The 21,612-nt window shown below is 38.5% G+C and overlaps 1 protein-coding gene and 1 pseudogene across 1 annotated transcript; one reads left to right on the top strand and one right to left on the bottom strand.

The window, feature by feature from the left end:
• Window positions 1-210: 210 nt before the first annotated feature.
• On the bottom strand, window positions 211-15,777 carry LOC149016458 (NDR1/HIN1-like protein 13; annotated as a pseudogene).
• Window positions 15,627-20,603, top strand: LOC149016457 (14-3-3 protein 1). Its single transcript, XM_089154591.1, has 4 exons — window positions 15,627-16,290; window positions 16,503-16,625; window positions 20,063-20,176; window positions 20,351-20,603. The coding sequence occupies exons 1-4, from the start codon at window positions 15,793-15,795 to the stop codon at window positions 20,369-20,371; spliced, it is 756 nt and encodes a 251-aa protein (XP_089010717.1). The 5' UTR covers window positions 15,627-15,792; the 3' UTR covers window positions 20,372-20,603.
• The last annotated feature ends 1,009 nt before the right edge of the window (window positions 20,604-21,612 follow it).

Here is a 21,612-nt window from a genome sequence, read left to right as displayed (position 1 = left end):
TATGGTTTGAAGAAATGATCAAATAAGAACAAGCCTAACAGAATCCATTAGTTTAAAATTTATTGTGACAAAAGTACCCCCTTTTTTTAATTTATTTGTTTTAGTTTTTTTTTTTCTTCCTTTTAATAAGTTTTTTTATTTTATTCAAAGAACAAATGTAAAACTGAATCTATCCGTCTTCTCCGTCGTCGGCCAAGAACCAGCCGTTGCTCAGCCCTGGTTGCTGCAGATGACTTCAAAGGCTTTGGAGAGGAAGCGGAAGAAGAGCCCCTTGTACCGATCTACCCTTTCGGTTTTTAGTCCCTGTTTCACATCACCACCGCCAAAGCCGGCCACTTCAGCACCACCACCAGAGCCGGCCCCTTCAACTCCATTGCTGCCTTCTGATGCCTCTCCTAAACTATTAGCCTACAATTAATGGGACAATGATGAAAAAACAGAGAAAAAGGGAAGAACATAACAATTTTGGTTCAAACTCAAACTTCAGATAGAATAATACAGTAAAAAGCAAAAAAAAGGAGAAAATCAAAACACGAGTGGAAAAGGGAAATACATGTTTTAAAGGGTCCTTTTCCAGATTTTCAAATTCGCAGGAGTTTTTCCTTTTGGAATAGTTGTTTTGAGCCCATGATAAACTTCGTCGTCTTCAGATTTCCTATCTGAACCTTCACCTTCGTATCCAACTGAATTACCATGGGTATCCCTCCCTTATTCAGATCCGATTTCAACCAAGCTACCGACGATGAGTCCAGATCTCCACCGTCGCTTGTTATCATTGACCTCAAAACAGTCGCATTCTTGGTTTCGTGGGTTACCGACGTTGACGCTGCCAAAGCTCATGGTGATAAGGGTTGGATCATGCAAGAAAACAAGCTTCTTGTTTGGGTTCCTAGAGGAGATTGTGAGATCGATCTTAGAGTTGAGTTGAGAGGAAGAACCGTCCTTGGGAAGTGGTGATGTTGAATTGCGAGATCCAAACTGTCGTCACAGAGAAAGTGGGTTGGTGAGAGCGGTAGAGAACCCATAGAACGGCGGCGGCGATGGCTACAGATGAAACCATGATGAAGAGAGTAGTCCAGAGACAACAGATGCAGCAGCAACTCCACCGACTGAGAAGACGGATAGAACGACGAGGAAATATGGAGGGTCTCACCGACCCACTTTCTTTTCATCATAAAAATGAAATTTTTACATATATTTTTTTATTAAAAAAAAAAAGAAACGAACAGAAAAAACAGGGTATTTTCGTCTTAAAAATTATTAAACTAATGGATTCTGTTAAACTTGTCTTTATTTGATCATTTCTTGAAACCACATGGGAGCCATATGCAAAAGAGAACTTAAACTGGACTAAAAGTGACTTGGACCAAACCTCAGGGGATCCAGATGAAAATTACCCTTACAAAGATTCTAAAATCAACAATAAAACACTGGCTGAATTATTGAACTCTTCAATGACAGACAGACTAATCTGGTCAAAGAATCTATCACAATAATGAAAGAAATTGAGATATATGCAAAACTACAAATATCAAATGACTTTTGAAACTCTAAATTAGCATGATATATTATTGCATATATTAATGATTTTTTTTATCCAAGTGATTAAAAGAATAAATAAGAAAATTATATGCCTAATTTGATTTCTTTTTGGTAAGGTATGCCTAATTTTACAATAATATTTCATCATGTATTTTATGAATATTTTTCTAAAAAATGATTGTGCATAAAAAATACATTTATTGTTTTTTTAGGAAAAAAATATTTATAATTTTTCTTAGAAACAAAAATTTGCGTGTATTGTCCTTTATATAAATTTACTTAAATTTTTCAGTAAAATAGGAATTTTACCAGTTAGGAAAGATACTTGCAATGACAAGACCATGGAGTCACAAAATGAATTTTGATCATTCTTGTAAACAATTTTCTCTAGAACTCCAAAAAAGCATTGAAAAGAAAAAACCCTCAAATGGTACAATCTCTTCGTCAACTCAAAATGAAATGATTAAACCTGTAATTCTTAGTCAGTGAAGATGTGTTGATAGGTGTCCTTCTTTCCACTGAAGTCAAACTTAAACCAGTGCTCGAGAGTTAACGACGCCTTTAGCCAATTGTGTTCTATAATATTAATATTTGCAGAGAAAACAAAAATGTTGGTAATACATCAAAAGTAATTCAATTCAATTAATTGATGGGGGAAAGATTCCTTACCTGGATTCGTTTTCCCTTACTTGAAATATTCGCAGCGGAAGTCTAGATCCACGTTCTCGTTCCACCACCAAAGATTTACCGGCGAGATTCCACAATCACTGGGAAAGGGAATAATATCCACAACCCAAATGCCGTGGATTAATGGAATGAAGATCAAAAACTAGGAAAGAAAATTTTCTAAGCCTGCGATTCTAAGAGAGAGGGAGAGAGAGATGGAGCCGCCGTTTCTCAGAGATTCGCTCATGCGAATGAATCACTCAGTTACTTACTCACTAATGCGGTGGTTACCAAAATATATAACCCTATTTTGTAACCGCCCTAATAGTGAGTTTCCAATATTGCCCTTGGGCATTTAATTTATTAATCAAATTAATAAATTCCAACACCTCCCACTTGCACAAGGGCAAGTGTTAATCTTTCAATGTGTCCCAGACACACTTGTATATCCCAGATATACACATTCAATCTCTCCGCTATGTATCCCGGATACATAGACCTCTTGTGTCCCGCACACATGTATATCCTAGATATACATATTCATTGATCTCTTCACTATGTATCCCGGATACATAGACCACCCGTGTCCCAGACACTATTATCCACAAGTCATACCGGCAAAATGGGTTGTGCGACCGGTGATATACCCGCACGCGTGAGCCCCAAACTAGAAACCTTCCCGAAGGCCGTAATGGCACATCACTCATAGAAACAAATTAAATAAGCATTAGTATAACACGGTGTCCTAGGTTTATTCAAACTCACCGGACTAAAGGTATCTCGATCCCTCTTAGAGATCACCTTCTTGTCCTTAAAATGTTCACTACTCGTAACACATACAGTTGGCGCCAAGAAACACTTTTTAGGTGCAGTTGAATCAAACCTTTCCTTTCGCCGCACCATCACTACACTTAGGATTGACTCCTTTCCCAAGTAGTGCCCCTTTATGTCGAATCAATCATGACCATAGGTAACACCCCAAAGTAGCCACATCAACCCTTCGTTTCATGATGTCGTCGAAAGTCACTAAGAACACTAATGGACCATAAGGTCCAGGACTCACACAATGAGAGGAGCAGGGATCCATCCTCTTATTTCCAATGATCGCTAAGCACACATAGTATGATATATGTGCTATGGTGGAGCATTCTATATACAATAGAACGTATGTCCATCTCAACACCATACAGGTCTTAGTCTAGTCGCAACCTCTTGCGCCTAACCCGAGTTTCTTTATTATCGCCACCCTAGCGCCACATAAAGTACTCGCACCTTGCTCCTATAGGCAACATGAATAGTGGGAATATTCATGTCGATTCTCTTCACAATAGAGAAACTCATCTTGATTCCAAATCAAGGCGACATCATGATTATGAATTGACCTACACAAAGTCATTCACAACTGCCTCATCTCTCGCCGCCTCCAAGGCGCCAAAGGCGAATGCTCGTGTGAGTGAGCCATTCTCTTGCCTATTGATATATCTTGTTTTATGCTAGCAAAAACACAATCACACAGAAAGTGAATAAAAAAAATGCTGGAATGAACTCATATTATTCATTAATAAGAAAGTCTCAGTACAAAAACAAGTCACAATCTACGCAAGCCCAAGGATTTTACATGAGAAATAAAAGCATCCTTGGCTATGGGTTTGGTAAGAGGGTCAGCTACCATCAAACTAGTAGATATGTGCTTAAGTGCAACTTTCTTCCTTGATGTAATGTCTCTAACAAAGTGATATCTCAACTGTATATGTTTGGTCTTCCCATGATACTTGGGGTCCTTGACATAGCTAAGAGCTGCCGTACTATCACAAGAGACAAGGGCAGCCTCTTTGGATGTCATCACAATCCCAAAGATGTCGAAGGAATCTCCTCAACAAAACAGCCTCTTGAACCGCAGCTGAGCATGCCACATACTCTGCTTCCATGGTCGAGAGGGATATACAAGCCTGCTTCTTGCTACACCACTAAATGGCCCCGCCATTCAGCAAGAAAGCATATCCAGAGGTTGATTTGCGCTCATCGATGTCTCCAGCCCAGTCGGCATCACTATACCCAACTAACCGCAAATCCGATCCTTGGTAACACAACATGTAGTTACTCGTTCCTCCGAGATATCTCAATATCCTCTTGACCGTTTCAGGTGTTCTATGCCCGGGTTTGATTGGTACCGACTAACCAAACCCACCGCATAACAAATATCCGGCCTAGTACACATCATAGCGTACATAAGGCTACCCACCGCACCGGAATATGGAACTCTTTCCATCTTGGTTTTCTCCTCTGAAGTCTTAGGACCCATATCAAGGCTCAAATGCAAACCCTTCTCCACCGGAGTATCAATTGGTTTGCAGTTGTGCATCCGGTATCTCGTCAAGACATTGTCAATATAGGTCTCTTGAGATAAACCCAAGAATTTCTTTTGCCTATTTCTGACAATCTTGACACCAAGCACATAGCTTGCTTCACCCATGTCCTTCATATCAAATACGGAGGACAACCATTTCTTAATGGTTTCCAATAGCTCCTAGCTATTGCTAGCCATAAGTATGTCATCTACGTACAAGTGTCGAATGACATAATTATTATCGATCTCTTGGTGTAAACACAGTGGTCTTCCTCAAGCATGGAAAAACCATTTTCCATCATAGCTTGGTGGAAGCGCACATTCCACTGTCTAGATGCTTGCTTAAAGCCATATATGGACTTCTTAAGCTTGCACACTTTGCGCTCAAGTCCATGTGGTTCAAAGCCTTGAGGTTGATCCATATAGATCTCTTCCTCAAGTTCTTCATTGAGAAAAGCAGTTTTTACATCCATCTGATAAAGCTCCAAGTCCAACTAAGCAACAATGGCTAGTATGAGGCGAATTGAGGCAAACCTAACCACAGGGGAAAAAGTTTCCTCATAATCAACGCCCTCTCGTTGGGTGTAGCCCTTAGCCACTAAACGAGCCTTGAATCTCTCAATAGATCCGTCCGCCTTTCTTTTGATCTTGAGAACCCACTTGTTCCCAATTGCCTTTCGGCCTGGCGGCAAGTCAACCAAGTCCCAGACATGATTAACTTTCATCGACTCCAACTCTTCCTTTATTGCTTTTAACCATTCCTTTGAGCTTGACCCCACAAGAGCTTCCCGCATGCTCTTTGGTTCATGCTCATCGACCGAAATCATCTCACGCCGATCTCTTTAGGAGTTACCATGTAGGCTTCATCCTCTATGTCGAAACGTCGACGAGGAACTAGCCCGCGCCCACTACGGCGCAAGTGCATGTCGATTGCTCACCGTCTAAGGTAGCTATCACATCCGCCTCCCACTCCCACTAGGATCTTCCGGATGAACCCCAAGTTCATTATCCGAATCCGAATCCTCGGAGTGACAAGACCACTATCTTGTATCTCAAAGAATTCCGATGATTCTTTGTTAACTCCCTGAAAGAGATGGAAAATCATTCTCCAAGAATGTTGCATCCCTAGACTCAAGTTCCGTTCTCCTCTCACTCTCATCTAGTCCAATGAAGACATGGCCCTTTGAGGGTTCGAATATCTCACAAAGATACACTTTCTTCCTCTCGGGTCCAAGCTTTCCATATTGGTGAGAAGTAGAGTGAACATATGCCGCACATCCCCATGCGCGCAAGTAACTCAAACTGCTTCCTTCCGGTCCACAACTCATATGGTGTGGAAGGAACCGATTTGGTTGGAACTCGTTGAGGATATAGGCGCAGCAAGCAAAGCATCTCCCCAATAAGAGATGGGTAGATTTGTCCGCGCCATCATGGATCTCACCATGTCTAGCAAGGTTCTATTCCTCCTCTCAGCAACCCCATTTTGCTGTAGAGTCCCTTGAATAGTAAGTTGTCTAGATATCCCCTTTTCATCACATAACCCTTTGAACATATCGGAGAGATACTCTCTTCCTCTATCCGTTCTAAGAGTTTTAATCCTTTTATCTAACCGATTCTCAACCAAGCTCATGAATTTCTTAAAACATTCCTGAGCTTCGACTTATGAGAAATTAGATAAATGTGACCATACCTTGTATAGTCATCTGTGAATGTGATGAAATAAGATTGTCCTTTTCTAGTATGCACATTCATGGGTCCACACACATCTGAATGGATAAGTTCTAAAGGAAGAGAGGCTCTCAATGCCTTTTTAAATGGTTTTCTAGTTGCTTTTCCCGCTAGACATGACTCACAAAGTTGGCAAATCGGATAGTGAACCTTGGCCTAAGAGACCTTCTCTTGCCAACCTGTTCATCCTATCTAAGCCAATATGTCTTAGTCTAGCATGCCACAAATTAGAAACAATACACACAAGATCTTGGCAAACAAAAGCACTACTAGAATTAAATGAATAATCAATTGTATCCAATACAATGAAACCATTCGAAGAAAACCATAACCATAAACCGTATCACCCGGATACAAAACCAAAGAATTGTTTTCAAATACAACTCTAAAACCATGTCTCATAAACCACTCTTGTTTCGTTCCCACCTCTATTACTTTGCCTAGACCACCGAGGTTGAGCTCTCTCCTTCTTGCGCTTGAAGCCTCGCACCCTTACGAGTGCTTGCTTCACAGCAGAACTATTTCAATGTGAGGGACATCGGCCAACATCCGATCCTCCTCTAGCTCAAGGTGCTTGGTAGCTTGATCAAATGTCTTGACCTCATCAACATGAGTCGAGAAGATCTTCATATGCTCCCAAGACTTAGGCAATGACCTAATGAATGTAGAGACTTGCTCCTCATCGCCTTTAGGCGCCCACATTCGCTCAACTCACTAATCGTGTTGGACATGATGGTTATATGCCGCCTCATGGTGTGACCCCGGCGCATCTTATAACCGTCAAAGGTGAGTCCGAGCCGGCAGCCTCTTGTGGTGGAAGTCCCTCCATACCGGAACTTCACAGCCTCCCACAAAGACTTTGCAGCCCTATGCTTCTCAAATCGAAGCATCAGGTCATCCTTCATGGAGCTCAGATTGTAATCCCGGCTACCCGGTCTTTCCTCTTCCGTGCATTGTAGAAGGTTCCCGCTATATCGTGCAGTGGTACCTTCCTCGGGTGGGGACATGGTCTAGTTTACGGTTTCAAAGATGTTCTATTCTTCTAGGGAGATACCGCACCTTTCGGTGCCAAAGGTCACAATACCCTCTCATTCAGCTTATCTCCTTTCGCTAAGTTAGCAACAATGCTCTTGGTAGCAGCCATTTATTCTAGAGACATTACATACTAGGATGAGTTCAACTATTCTAGCATAAAACACAACTCAAGCAACAACAAATCACACTAGCATAGTCAACCTATGGGATAAGTATTTAAACCAAAAGAGATGCTAACAAACATTCAATCAAATTCTCATGCAAACCCACATAGACTTATACACTAGTTTCATTCTGTGCTTGAAACATGATTGATAGACCCAAAATAAAATAGTTTTATTAAAATAAAACATGCAATCATGTTAAAGCTCATGGTGGTTCACACAGAACACTTCTACCTCATTAGCTCCCACTAGGCCCCAATAGGCCCTCAATGCCCAAACATCACACAGATTATCGGGCCATTGGTGTCCAAGAAGTTAGAAACACATTCGAATCGGACGGACCAATATCCAAAAAAATCCATCTCCCTGACGGACTGCCGTCTGCCAGACGGAATTCCGTCCGCCTTTTTATGCCTGAGACGGATGACCGTCTCGCAAGACGGAAATTCCGTCTGGCATTCTGTGACCAGACGGATGACCGTCTCCCAGACGGAAATTCCGTTTGGGTCACTGTGACTACTCTGATAATAGACCGGACGACCGCCTAGTCGACGGTCGTCCGTCCGGTCCACAAAGGACCAAAAACGGCGATTTTTCAATTTTTCTTGAACGAAATTTTTTTTCAAAAAAAACGGAAAACACCTTTTTTCACCCAAAAAATCATCCAAAAAATACATGAAAAAAATTCAGCATTAATTATTAAACAAAAATAATTATCATCATGGATTATCAATTCATGCAAATCTTTAATAGGGAAATTCACAAGGATCCTCCCACTCGGATTCGAACCCAAAATATAAAGGTTTCCAAAAACCCTATCAATTCTCCCATGGGTTTCGTATTAAACCCTTGATCCTCCCATTGGATCCATACAATAAAATTAAACAATGGGAGGAACAAAAAAACGTGGGAACCAATGGCTCTGATGCCAATGTTGGTAATACATCAAAAGTAATTCAATTCAATTAATTGATGGGGGAAAGATTCCTTACCCGGATTCGTTTCCCTTACTTGAAATATTCGCACTGAAGTCTAGATCCACGTTCTCGTTCCACCACCAAAGATTTACCGGCGAGATTCCACAATCACTGGGAAAGGGAATAATATCCACAACCCAAATGCCGTGGATTAATGGAATGAAGATCAAAAACTAGGAAAGAAAAATTTCTAAGCATGCGATTCTAAGAGAGAGGGAGAGAGAGATGGAGCCGCCGTTTCTCAGAGATTCGCTCGTGCGAATGAATCACTCAGTTACTTACTCACTAATGCGGTGGTTACCAAAATATATAACCCTATTTTGTAACCGCCCTAATAGTGAGTTTCCAATATTGCCCTTGGACATTTAATTTATTAATCAAATTAATAAATTCCAACAAAAAATTCAATACATTCAAATTTCTATAACAATTGCAACAATATCATCTATAAAGCAGTCTAAATGGGTCTACCCAAAAAAAAAAAAAATCTAAATGGGCTAGTTTTATGGATCACAATCCATGGGCCTTAGACTTATTGTGTAAAACCCGTACAACTATCATTACTTACCTTCTTAGAGGAAATCTCTGGGGGTGTCTCTTTCTCTTCTCTCAATTAAGAAGTAGATGATCATTAGGTTTTATTTTAGTTGATAATTGCCGCTGATTTCGATGATGGGTAGGGTCGTAGGGATAAGAATTTCATTTTTTTTTTCTTTTGAGTTTTTTGGTTAATATTTATATGTTGCAGGTGAACTTGGAATACTACAAGTCATCGACGGTTACTTTTGAGATTGAAATGACTATTTTGCCCAAGGATAAAAGGAAATATAAGTTTTTTTTTTTAATTTTACAAAATTAAAAAAAAAAATCTTATAGACCTTGTGGAGCAAAATAGAACCCAACCCATCGTCCCTGGCCTAAAAATACAATTCTAAGTCTACCTTCCATAGGTGCAGTGCTCCGTCAACGGTTTCCATTCTATAGCTTGTGGCCTTCACGAATTGCTGGAATCTTACCTCTCACTGTGCAAGTAACTTAGGCAGAATCAGAGTCTTGAAAAAATATGGAAACTTGATTAGATCTAGAAATTGTCCATGGAAGAGACACTCAATCCTTGCCTATGGCAGCACCATTGCTGCTTTAAATGTCAATGATATCACAAGAACATGGCGGAGGTACAGATAAAGAATCTAATCCAAACCTCATCCATTGAACACCCCAAAATGGAATGCCAAAATAAAGCTAGTCAAAGAATGTGAACTAGAGTCGTGGATCAATTGTTAGAGTCACATCTCAGTATGTTGACTTGTTCTCCTTCATGATGAACTTGAGCTGCTTTATGCAAATTTCACCGGAACTCAACAATCAAAAATACCTTTTGAAGAAGGGATAATTTCTTCTTGAGTTTTTGTCAAGTGGAATGGGATTTGGGGAAGAATCTGACCTATGACCCTGCAGGAGAAGGTTCAGCCAAACTAATTTATGAGTTTATTATCTTTTGAGAGAGTGAGAAATAAAGAAAAACAAAAGCAAGAGAAAAGAAAAAGAGAATGGCAACGCAACGTCGATGGTGATGACGATGATCATCTTCAAGGGAACCCATATTAGAACAAAACCAGCTTCAGTGATGGCATCTTGCTCACAAAAGGGGAAAGGTCTTAGACATTCTGCTAATTTAATAGCTCATGGACAACCCAAGAAGGCAATCAGTAAGTTCCATGAGGAAGATGAGGTGAATTACAAAAATTGAACAAATAGCCGAGCTTTAAAATCGGGATTTAATTTTTTATAAATTTCAAAAATTAACTGAGGTTTTTTAAAATAAAAAAATAATATTTTCTTTTATCCATGGTAAAATAGTCATTTCAATCTCAAAGTTAACATTAAAATAACAATGAATAAATTATAATATTTTAATTAATATATTGTTGCCTTAGCCCTAGGATTTTGCATTGAGTACTTGAAAGTTTGAGCTATCCAATGTCCCTTTGTGAGGAGGCGTTGGAGGGTTTTGACGCTTTTGAGACATGCATTATGGTGAATGTGGCAGTAGGAGCATTTATGGATGAATTCTGCAATGGGTGATATGAGGTTGTTTTTTTTTTTTTTTTTTGGTAATGAGATATGAGGTTGTTTCAGGTGATGTGTTGGCTGAAAATTAGGGTCGGCACTATGGAAATACAAACGCTTTCTCCAAACACAATATACGAAGAGTACCTGGTGATCAAATTCATGAACAATGCAACAGTAGCGGAAGTGAGAAATTCAGTCAATATTGACAACAGAGAGTCATCTCTGCCTCAAACTTCTTTATCTTTTTATCTTTCAAATATTAATCTCAATACTGATAATGATGCTTGGATACCTTTTCTTTTAAGCAATGGAGATTTTACTGTCAAATTGGCATGGAAATCACTATTTCGTTTGAGAACATTATTTCAAACCAATCCACTCACCAATTGGTGGAATTTCTTTTGGAAACTACCCTTACACCCAAAATTCAAGACGTTCTTTTAGCGTCTGATAAATACAGGACTTCCCATAAAGGAGACATTTGCCCAATGGACCTCTATGTCTCCAATATGTGAGTTGTGTTGTAACTGTGTTGAAACTCTTTGGCATATTTTTTTATCTTCTGAATGGACAAAAAGAAATTGGGCGGCAGAACCCTTAGGCCTCAGAACAGAGAGATTGACACATGCATCAATCACTGATCTGTGCAACTCTTTTATTTCTGACCCTAGGCAAGATAAAAATAATAAGAAATGGGTAGTATCAGTCTTTATTATCATTTGCTATTTCATCTGGAAAGAAAAAAACAATAAAATCTTTCAGAACCTCAATCCCAACCCAGAAAAAGTGTTGTTCAACACTTACAATTGGATCCAATTTCTAGAATCCAACACAAATAATCCTTTAGGGTCCACACCTAAAGAGACAATGGTTTCTAAACCACACACATGTTTATGCAAAACTACGACTAACTTAAGCTATTTACCAATGTTGATGTGTGCAGGGGTACATAATGCAGCATTAGATAGTATTGAATGGAGTGTGAGACTATTTTGGAAATGACACCTAAGGTATCTCAATGCAGGAGGACTGAAGAAGGGAAAAATCATGGAGGCTCTTCTAAGTGGAATGATGGACGGAATAGAAAAAGCACACTAGCTTACAACATACAAGTAGAAGAAATATGGAGCAATGAAAAGGAAGTGCTTGATCTACTCTCACCACAAAACCACATGAAATGGCCAATAGATTATGTCCCAATTTTGATAAATATATCTTGTAATATTAAAAAACCTAGTCTGAAACAATTCACCCAGACCACACTCCAAGAATGGCTTATATATATAGCATATATATCCTCCATAGAACATCAAGGAAAAATAGAAGTTATAGATGTTACTAGTCTGTGTACTTGTTCTCTTATTTAATACTAAGTTTTCTTTCAGTATAAAAAATAAAAAAATAAAAACATAAAAAAAAAATTCATGAACATTGCCAAAGGATGCAAGAAAGGCTTGCAGTCGGATGAGTCAATGATGATGGTGGTTGTGGTTGTCGTGGTGAGAAGAGAGGAGTGAAGTCAATCTCTTTGAATACCATATATAAACAGAGGCAGCAACGTGGGGATAATAAGGAATTTCATTTGTTACCTAGGAGCCAAGAGTTCATTTACACTTCTTCACTCTTGTAGCCGTTGGTTGGTATAATCCACATAGCAAACTCTCATGATCCATTGAGCATTTCTTGGAAGATTTCTTCTAAAGAGAAGCTGAATCCCTTGTAGCGTGTTTGTGTCTATGTTGGTGTCCACCTTTGTGGTATGTCTCTGCAAGCGTTGGTGGTGGATAAGTATATCATATCCATTGTGTTTTGCTGGCTTTGTAATTATTACAACCAGTATTCTAAAGGTTTATTGGGCTCGACCCATTCCTTAGATTTTATTTTTCTGCTTATGTTTGGTGGTTGTCTGTATTTTGTTTCAAGATTATGAATGAAGTGTTGAACTTTTGGAGAAAAAAAGAAGAAAAAAAAAAAAAACTGAACCCCTCGATAATACCGTGTAGGGCTGTACCTCCTTTTTTTTTTATATATTTTTTGGGATAAGAAACCCGAAACTTATATACTTAAATGGCTGAAACAATTGTATGTTTTATCTTCATTCCTTGGCTCAGAGAATTTTGTTCTACTGTCTTAATTTTTCTACTTTAATAAACTCTCTTTGCACCCAAAAAAAAAAATAATAATAATAATAACTTATTAGAGCTTGGGTGGCCATGTGATGTGAGAGACTCCACTTGCGAGGAGATGAGGAGCATGGTGGCAGTGCGTCCTCAACTCATTTTATTATTTGGAACTACTTTATCTTATTACATCGTCTACAGAATCTTTTTTGATTTTCAATGCAACAACAGCGGCAAGATCTGTCGTTTCTCATTATTTCCATGAACCTCAATAAATTATTTTTCTTTGTCACTGGCATTTCATTTGGTAACCGGCCTTACGAATTTTCAATAAAATACAACAAAATTTTCGTGAGATTCCATGAACAAGTGGTTTGTATGAAAATCCACCAATAAAATGAATAGGAGGACAAAGAGTTTGTTTTTTTTTGGGGAAAAGACTGAGAAAGAGTTTATTTGATTGAAAATGAAAAATAATTTTAATGAAAATATATAAAAAAATACAAATAAATAAAAAAACTCTACATCATGTAATTTAGTAGGCAAAAAGGAATTGAATGGCCGTTAATTAATTGGCTTAGAGAATCTTTTATATTGCTAAGAAATTTGTTTTGATTATATTGAATGAGATTGATTTTTGACACATCGGGTTGGGAGAGGAATGGTTGGTTCTGTTGGTAGGGTTGCTGTCGTAAAGGCTTTTTAGAATAGAGTTTATTCTGCCTTAAAGGGACACAAGATTTATCTGAAGTATTGTCTTAGAAAACCATGCAATGACAAAAAAACCTCTCACTTTAAATACCCAAACCCTAACTTGAGCTCTAGATGATCATATATATCATCACAATAAATAAGGTACGAGACAATGATAAAAAATTCTAATTGCAAGAAAATATTATTTGTTTATTTTTTCTGAGTAAAAAGAGGATTTACTGAAGAGCGCAAGGGGAGCTCACTACTTCACTTACATCAAGATCATGAAGCCATCAAACGATTTGCTAGCATAGTCACTTTCAATATAATTCCTATCTTCATATGGAACAAGAATGATGATATGTCTAGAAATTATTTTTTTGGTAAAAGACATGTCTATAATTAATGACTCATTGTCTTTATATATATATCAACATATGCAAGATGCATATGTGCAAATATAGAAAGATAACATTTGAAAGGTCAAGCATGGAGATAGTCTCTTAGAAAAAATTGCTATGTAAGGTTGTATAAGAAAATTACTCCATTTATGAGCTTAATTTGTTCTGTTAAGTAGTGAACATTACCTGATACACCTTAAATAACCTTTCTGGGATGTAACCTTAAAGGTTAAGCTGACTGATCTTGGGGTGAAGACACTGTAGAACCCATATTGCACAAATCGAGGTGTCTAAATACCTTAAAAAAAGTACATTTGATACGTTTCAACTTTCTAGCAGAATTGTAAAATCAAATGTATTTGCAGATTCCTCAACAATGTTTCAACACTATATAAGGCTGTATAAGAAAATTACTCCATTTTTGGGCTTGATTTGCTCAAAAGCTTTCGATATGAGACCCAAACATTGAATATCTATTCATGACTAATTTAGACGATAATGTTGTCAATCTCAATGGGAAGTGACATATCTATCAGTCGACCGGGAAAAATAAATGTTTTTTTTTATTTTTTTATAAACAAAAGGAAAATGAACATAAACATTTAATTTTCATGCCTAATTTGGAATTAATAATTTAATCGGAGCTGGTCTATAGTTTAGGTGAGATAGCCATTCGTTCATTGAACAATTCAAGTGAGGAAGCCATTCGTTCATTGAACAATATGGACTTTTAAGCAACATTTTCAGGCATCATTGTCGACTCATTAAAAGGCCCACAAGCAAATCGAGAGATACAAGGGTGGGATCATTTATTTTGGGAAATTTGTGGGCGCATCCTTGAGAGACCTACATATTATTGTTATCCACTGAGTTATTCAATTTATCAAACAGAACCCCTATTACTAATGTCACATTGTCACTTGGTTTTTACTTAACCATTTTTAATATTACCCCCGACAACTTAAGTTTCTAATGCTTTCCATGATATGTATTACCCAAACTTTATGAGGATTTATCATTGGAAGAACAAGAAGTCGCAGACGGTAGCTGGAGACCAAAAAAGAGTCCAGTGAAGGCTTTTTTGTTTAAGGTTATCATTGTCTTTTTAAAATGTTTAACTTGCTCACTATAGTAAGAAAACTCCACATTGAGAAAACTGGACAAACTCGACTAGTTTGCCCCAAGTGAAGGGTTAATCGGCAAAGAATGAAACCAAGGAATTGCTCGAGATGCAAGACCTGGTAGCATATTGACTAAGCTACTCGCGGGAGGCAGTTAAAGAAGGAACGGTCATTCTAGGCAAGGTGTAAAGTTAAGGCAAGAACCTAGCAAGTAATGGCTCTAATGGAGCCAATCTAGCCAATTGCCCAGGTAGGGGGGATCCCCGAAGGAAATGAGCCATGACCTCTAGCCAAGATATCAAGTAGGTAGGACACTCAGATTGATCGAATGGTCTAGATGGAGAAGCTAAGTTGTATATAAGCTCAATACCGAACAACCTACATGTATGTTTAATTGACCATTACAACCTTTTATGCCTTGAGTTATATTGCTCGGATCGTTCACTATTGTGTCCTGACTAACTTGATCACCGAAGACGACTCCTTAGTCAACCCTAGGGGGTAGGGTTGCTCGCAATGACCTTTTAGATGTAAGTCAACTAGTCACTTGGGTTAGGCAGACAGATTCTGGACGCAACACTTACATCAGCCCTTAAGTGCAAATTCCTAACGGCTGAGTGTGAATGCATATTTATGCTATAGACTATAGAGGGTTTCATTGATAAATAGTTAAACTTAGGGGGTGCCGCTGAAATTACCCTTTTCTTTCTAATAAAAAGTATTTTGGTCCAAAAATCTTTTTCGTAACTAAAAACCACAAAAGGCAATCTATTTCCCCGAATTACAAACCCTTCGTCCTTCCATTTCGATCAAAAAGCCCTATATCTCGGGGATTCCTCTCCGCCTTCTTCTCCATCTCATCCTTCTCGCTGTTTGTGTCAAAGCCGCTCGGAAGTCGCTGCAACTCCATCTTTTCAGTTCTTCAATGGCGATGGTCACTGCAGATAACCTAAGCAGAGAACAGTATGTTTACTTGGCCAAGCTCGCCGAGCAGGCCGAGCGATATGAAGAGATGGTGAATTTTATGGAAAAGCTTGTTGTCGGATCATCATCCGTTAGTGAGCTCACAGTCGAGGAGCGTAATCTTCTCTCGGTCGCTTACAAGAACGTGATTGGATCTCTGCGTGCGGCTTGGCGTATTGTTTCTTCGATCGAGCAAAAGGAAGAAGGACGTAAGAACGAAGAACATGTTGTTCTTGTCAAGGATTACAGATCTAAGGTTGAATCGGAGCTCTCCGATGTCTGTGCTGGAATCTTGAAGCTTTTGGATGCTCACCTCATCCCATCCGCCTCTGTTAGTGAGTCCAAGGTGTTTTATCTTAAGATGAAGGGTGATTATCATAGATACCTTGCTGAATTCAAGGTCGGAGCTGAACGTAAGGAAGCTGCTGAAGATACGATGCAAGCTTACAAGGCGGCTCAGGTATTCGATAGCTGGTTTTTTTTTCTTCTGGTGTATGGTATTGTCTTTTGTTGACTTTTAAACTATTAAAGTAGCCTAGAATGCTGGGGTTGCGGCTTAAAAAAAGTAACTTTGTGTAATTGGTTAGCTTCAAATGAGATCGGGCGTGTCCATGGATGTGAGGAACTGTGATTAAGATCTAATGGTCGCTTTTTTTATATTTTATTTTGAAGGATATCGCACTGGTTGATCTCGCTCCAACCCATCCTATCAGATTGGGTTTGGCACTCAATTTCTCTGTGTTTTACTTTGAGATTCTCAACTCTTCAGAGAAAGCTTGTAGCATGGCGAAACAGGTTTGGTTCATTTCCCTAACCTAGCAAGTCTTACCTTTGAATCGTCTTATCTTCGTTAATAGTGTGTACAATTATGTAAAGAATAGATTCAGTGGATACTTAGATCTTGCCATATATATGCTGGATGGGCGATTTATTATTTGGTCCATAAAAAGATGTAATCCAGTGCTGGAGCTTCAGTAACATATTCCATTCGCCCATTTGTTCTCTAGGATTTGTGATAACTGAAAGTCTGAGATGCTTATCCTTGTGATTTGTAATGTTTATTATTTGTATGATGTAATTTTGAATGTTTATTGAAGACTCAAATATGCTGTTTGTCCCATAGCGTAGATGGGCTGGTGCAGATATTTTTTTTTGTACGTGGTTATCTTTTCCTGTAGCTGTTGCAGTCATATATTTTTTTCCCGTTTCATTATTTCTTATCCTTGGTTGGTGGAAGTTGATAGGAATCCCCCTTCTTATGTCTCCATGTCCATCCCATGTAGCATGATGGGTATCACTTGTAAAAGGAAATAGAGCAATGGGGTTTCTCTTGCTTTTCCCATGGTGGGCCTCCCAGTAGTAGCCCATGCACCAGTTATTAGCTTACTGATAGATTACTTGGCCAATAATTGCATCATCATGCCTGGGTTGTGAGGGCTTCTAGTTAGTAGTTACATGGATGGTTCACTGTGCTATTAGGAGTTGACCTGGATATGTGTGTTGTCTAAGATACAGTAGCATGTTGTGCGCTTGTTTGGATTGATATGTTATTCTTCTTTTAATTTAATAGATGAATTGCTGAGAAATATTTATGCTTTAAGAGATATCTTGTTTTGTCCCACCCTGCTTGCCTGGATAATAAGTAGGAAGTAGTTCTCAGGAAGAATTTAGGTTTTCCTGATTCTTTTTCTTTTTGGGGTTTGGGGTTTTTCCCCCCTCCTTGGATTTGTCTGGGGGAAAAGCTTCTGGATTTGGTGCTCTATCCTCTTAATCTAGATGGTGCTATGTGTCTCAGTGGTGAGATTGACTAGGTAAGTATGATCTTAAAGAAAGCTTCAAGAAATAGGTGCATCATGTTTTATTCCATAACATGCCCCTCCAGAATTTCATATTATGTTGTCTTGAAGTGTCTTCAGCAATCATTCTTATGGAGCTATATCGGTGTATGGTATTAGTGTAATTTGCTGTGTTGGCATCCTAAAGTTAAACAGATTAGTATAATTATTGGGAAGTTTCGAATTGTGCATGTTGCATAATTATGTGTTATAGAAATGTGCATGGAACCTAATGGTCAAAGGTTCAAGCAATAATCAGTTACATGATTTATGGAATTGATTTCTTTGAAATAGAAAGAAAGATGATAAACTGGACTTGGATACAAAATAGGCATGAAGGAATGATGGGATTGATGATAAAGAGATATTGCATCCACTCCTAGTCTTAGTTTTTTGTCAGAATTGCCCTTAAGGACGGAGAAAGAAGAGTGTGTTGCCTGTAGAATTAGAGCAAGATGAAGTAGGGCAAAGCTGCTTCTAGAGTGTGGCAAACGTCATTATAATGGACAGTAAGGTCAGCCGTAATGCCATTGCGTGAGCTATGCTTTTGGATCAAACTGTAGGCAATAAACAAATAATGCATGTATGATGAGTCTGGTTGAGATCTGTCTCTGGTGTGGTTCAAGGATTCAGGATTGGAATGGTCAAATAGGCCGATTTGAAGCTGATTTTGATTCTGGGCGGTCTGAATCAGGTTCTCTAGGGCTTTTATGATGGATTCGTAGATAGTTGGGCTAGACTGGAATTGGCTCCTACTGGTTCTGTTGGTGACTCCACGAGATGTAAAGGTTAGACTGATAGGTATGGAAATAAGTCTGTTAAATCTGACTTGGAAGTCCAGATGTTCATTTGTTTTGCGCTTGGCTGAAATGAAACTAATGGTTGAAACCCAAGTTTCATCCCAGGGAGGCCCAGTGTCCAAACCTTTAAATGAGATCTGGCATGTTTTGGTTTCTGGCCTGATTGAAACCAGGTTGTAAACAGAGGTCTCCATCCTTGGGATTGGTACTTCAAATGATGCATTAAGAAAAAGCTGTGATTGCACCATTAGGTGACAAGATGAAGGACAGTGCGTTCTGATGTTTTGGATATGTACAACAGGAAAAGTGATCTCCACCGTAAATTGTGATATGATGCAAGTTCAGAGCATCTAAGAAAAGCAAAAGGTGAATTGTGGTGAGGAGAAGCATTGATTCTTGTGATTTCATGAAAGTTATGGCCCTTCACCGAGAAGACTGGTAAAAGAACACCTGTTTAGCTGACTCCTTGTAGATTAGATTATGGAGAAGCCTTGATTCAGTTGATTTAGAGGTGGAGCCATAAAACATGCACGGAAAACCATTCTCACGTCAAATGATTTGAATTTGACTGGATTGAGTTGTTCTGGTAAATGCACTTGGAAAGCAGATTATCTCTGCTTGCTTTGTGGAAAGCAGTAGGTTGTACTGAAAGCAAAGAGAGCAGAGGGCATGTATGTAACCAAGTTACAGTTCCCAGTCATGTATGTAACCAAGTTACAGTGACTGATGGTTGTATACTGATCTCAGTTCTGTACTTTCTGTGAATATAATAATTTTTCAATATGATTTATCTTTATGAAATGGATAATTAGGACTGAGAGAAACAATCAGGAGCCACTAAATTTTGTTAAGATTGAACTTTATGTTGTATTGGACATTTGGACTATGTACTAGGTACATGCCGTTGTCATTTTCTGGTTGTGTTCCCACATTGTGGAAGCTTTCTTGCTTATAAACACTTCTTGTGTCCTTATTCCTTGAGAAACAATAGGAAATGCTGGGTAAGGGATTAATAAAAAGCTCACTTGCTGAAAAAGTTAATTAAGTTATTTGTGAATATATATTAGCAGTTTAGTTTCTGACACAACCTGCCATATATGTGTCTTCCTTTTCATCCCAAATTTTGTAGGATAGCCATCCAGTTGACTCTTATGTGTCACACAGCAGCATATGTGTATGTCTTTGCATTATAAACCTATGTGCGTGGGATTTCTGGGTTGAGAAATCGATGAAAAATTATGTTTCCGAATCTGATGGCATAGAAGAGTCTACTTTAGCTTCTTTGTTTTTCTCCTGAAAAATTTTAATTATTTTTTGGATTAACAACACTGCTATTTGGCCAAAAATGAATTGTTGGTGAAAATGAAGTCTGTAATGTGACCGTGATAAATGAATAATTTCTTTTAGGGAAAGTTGCCTGACCAAGTTTCTTGAAGCTTTCACCTGCACGGTGGTATTGTGCTTCATGAGACTCGTTCTTAGGCAATGTTGACTTAATTGCCTCCTTTCCATGCACCCTACAGTTTGTGCAATGTTTCTTGTGCTCCTGCATGTCCGTATTTTCTTCTGATCACTTCAGTGTTGATTTATATGCCAGGCATTTGAGGAAGCCATAGCTGAGCTGGACACATTGGGTGAGGAGTCATACAAGGACAGCACTCTCATCATGCAACTCCTAAGGGACAATCTCACGCTCTGGACTTCAGATGTGGTAAATCTTATTTGTATTATTATCTCTATTGTTTGAGCTTCCTTAGTTGTGACCATGTTTAAGTCAGAGTACACTTCTGATGCCAACCAGAAATCTTCGATTATTTTTACTCCCAGTTGTATTAAGACCATTTTCACAGCAGTTGACAGGAGAGAAACTGTTTGATTTTTGCAGGAGCAGCTCGATGAAGCATAGTTGTTGGGTCGTTCTCCTTCTCAAGGGAGGTGAGCTTGAATGTTGTTTTCTGTGTTACTGCCTATATGACCAATCAATGTATTTTATACATTCAGCAAAAAACAACTCATGTTGTTTCTGGTAATTAAACTAGATTTGCTTTGAAATTTTGAAGATTCCAGATGAGTAGGACCTCCTGGTGGCATTGGGTTGATCCCAGTTTGAAATTTTTATGCCAACATTTTAGTGAGTATACGATTGTGCGCGCGGAACAATTCTAGGACTTTTGAGGATGGATAAAACTGTTAGTCCAGTGCCGAAAGTTTTTATCCTGCATGTTGTGTATTTCATTGAGCACAACAAAATCACGGAAATAAATAAACAACACAAGAAGTTATTACCTCATTGGGACATCTGCAAGGCCAAACTATTCCTCCAATTTAACCAAGGTTACTCTTCGTCACCATCCAAGTTCTTCAGAATTCTATAGGATTTTAGCCGTATGTCCGAATATAGATGCGACTATGGTTAACTTATATTATAATTCTAGACTTGGTTACGTCCTTGATTTGACCATCTGGTGACCTATATGATGGTTTCGCATGATGGGTTTTTACTTTAGTGTTGCATATTAAATGTATGGTAAATGTTTGGTGACAATCCCTTCGAGTAGTTTGGTATTTAAATCTTCCCAACTGGTTGAGGTAGAAATTTGGACTATTTATTTTGTGTTTTTTTGGTTATATGCAAATATAGTTAAAAAAAAAACTACAAATCGTGTGGTCGAGAGTTCACCTTAGACCATCTGTTCCATCCCTGCTTGTCTTCGAGCTCTCACTAGAACCTAGGTTCCAGGGATCAGAATTGCTATAGGACAGATATTATTTTATAATTACACGAACGATAAAAAAAAAATAAAAGAATTTTGGGGTGTGGGGTGTTGGAAGTTGGGATATTTTTTTAAACTTGTTACCAACTTGACATTGATTGGCAATCAGTATACTTTGTTGATTTTTATATTACAATTTCACTTGTCACAACTATTCGAAACCAATTTCTTCGAAATTGTTAACCTTTCGCTTGCTCAGTAAACTGGTCAGCTTTGGTTTGATCGTTCGTATGGACACCCTATTGGATGATTTTTTGATCGGTAGACGTGCCGCACTTTTTGCTTGTTTTGCCTAGTGTCGTTATCCTACCAAATTGCTTTGTACAGGGAAAAAGGCTTTTTTGGCCTTTTTTTCTTTTTGCATATACTTCTG

Source organism: Hakea prostrata, chromosome 5, assembly GCF_041222555.1.
Source record: "Hakea prostrata isolate BN-2017 chromosome 5, UWA_Hpros_2, whole genome shotgun sequence".
In the NCBI taxonomy this organism is placed as follows: Eukaryota; Viridiplantae; Streptophyta; class Magnoliopsida; order Proteales; family Proteaceae; genus Hakea; species Hakea prostrata.
This window is presented reverse-complemented; position numbering and strand designations above follow the sequence as displayed.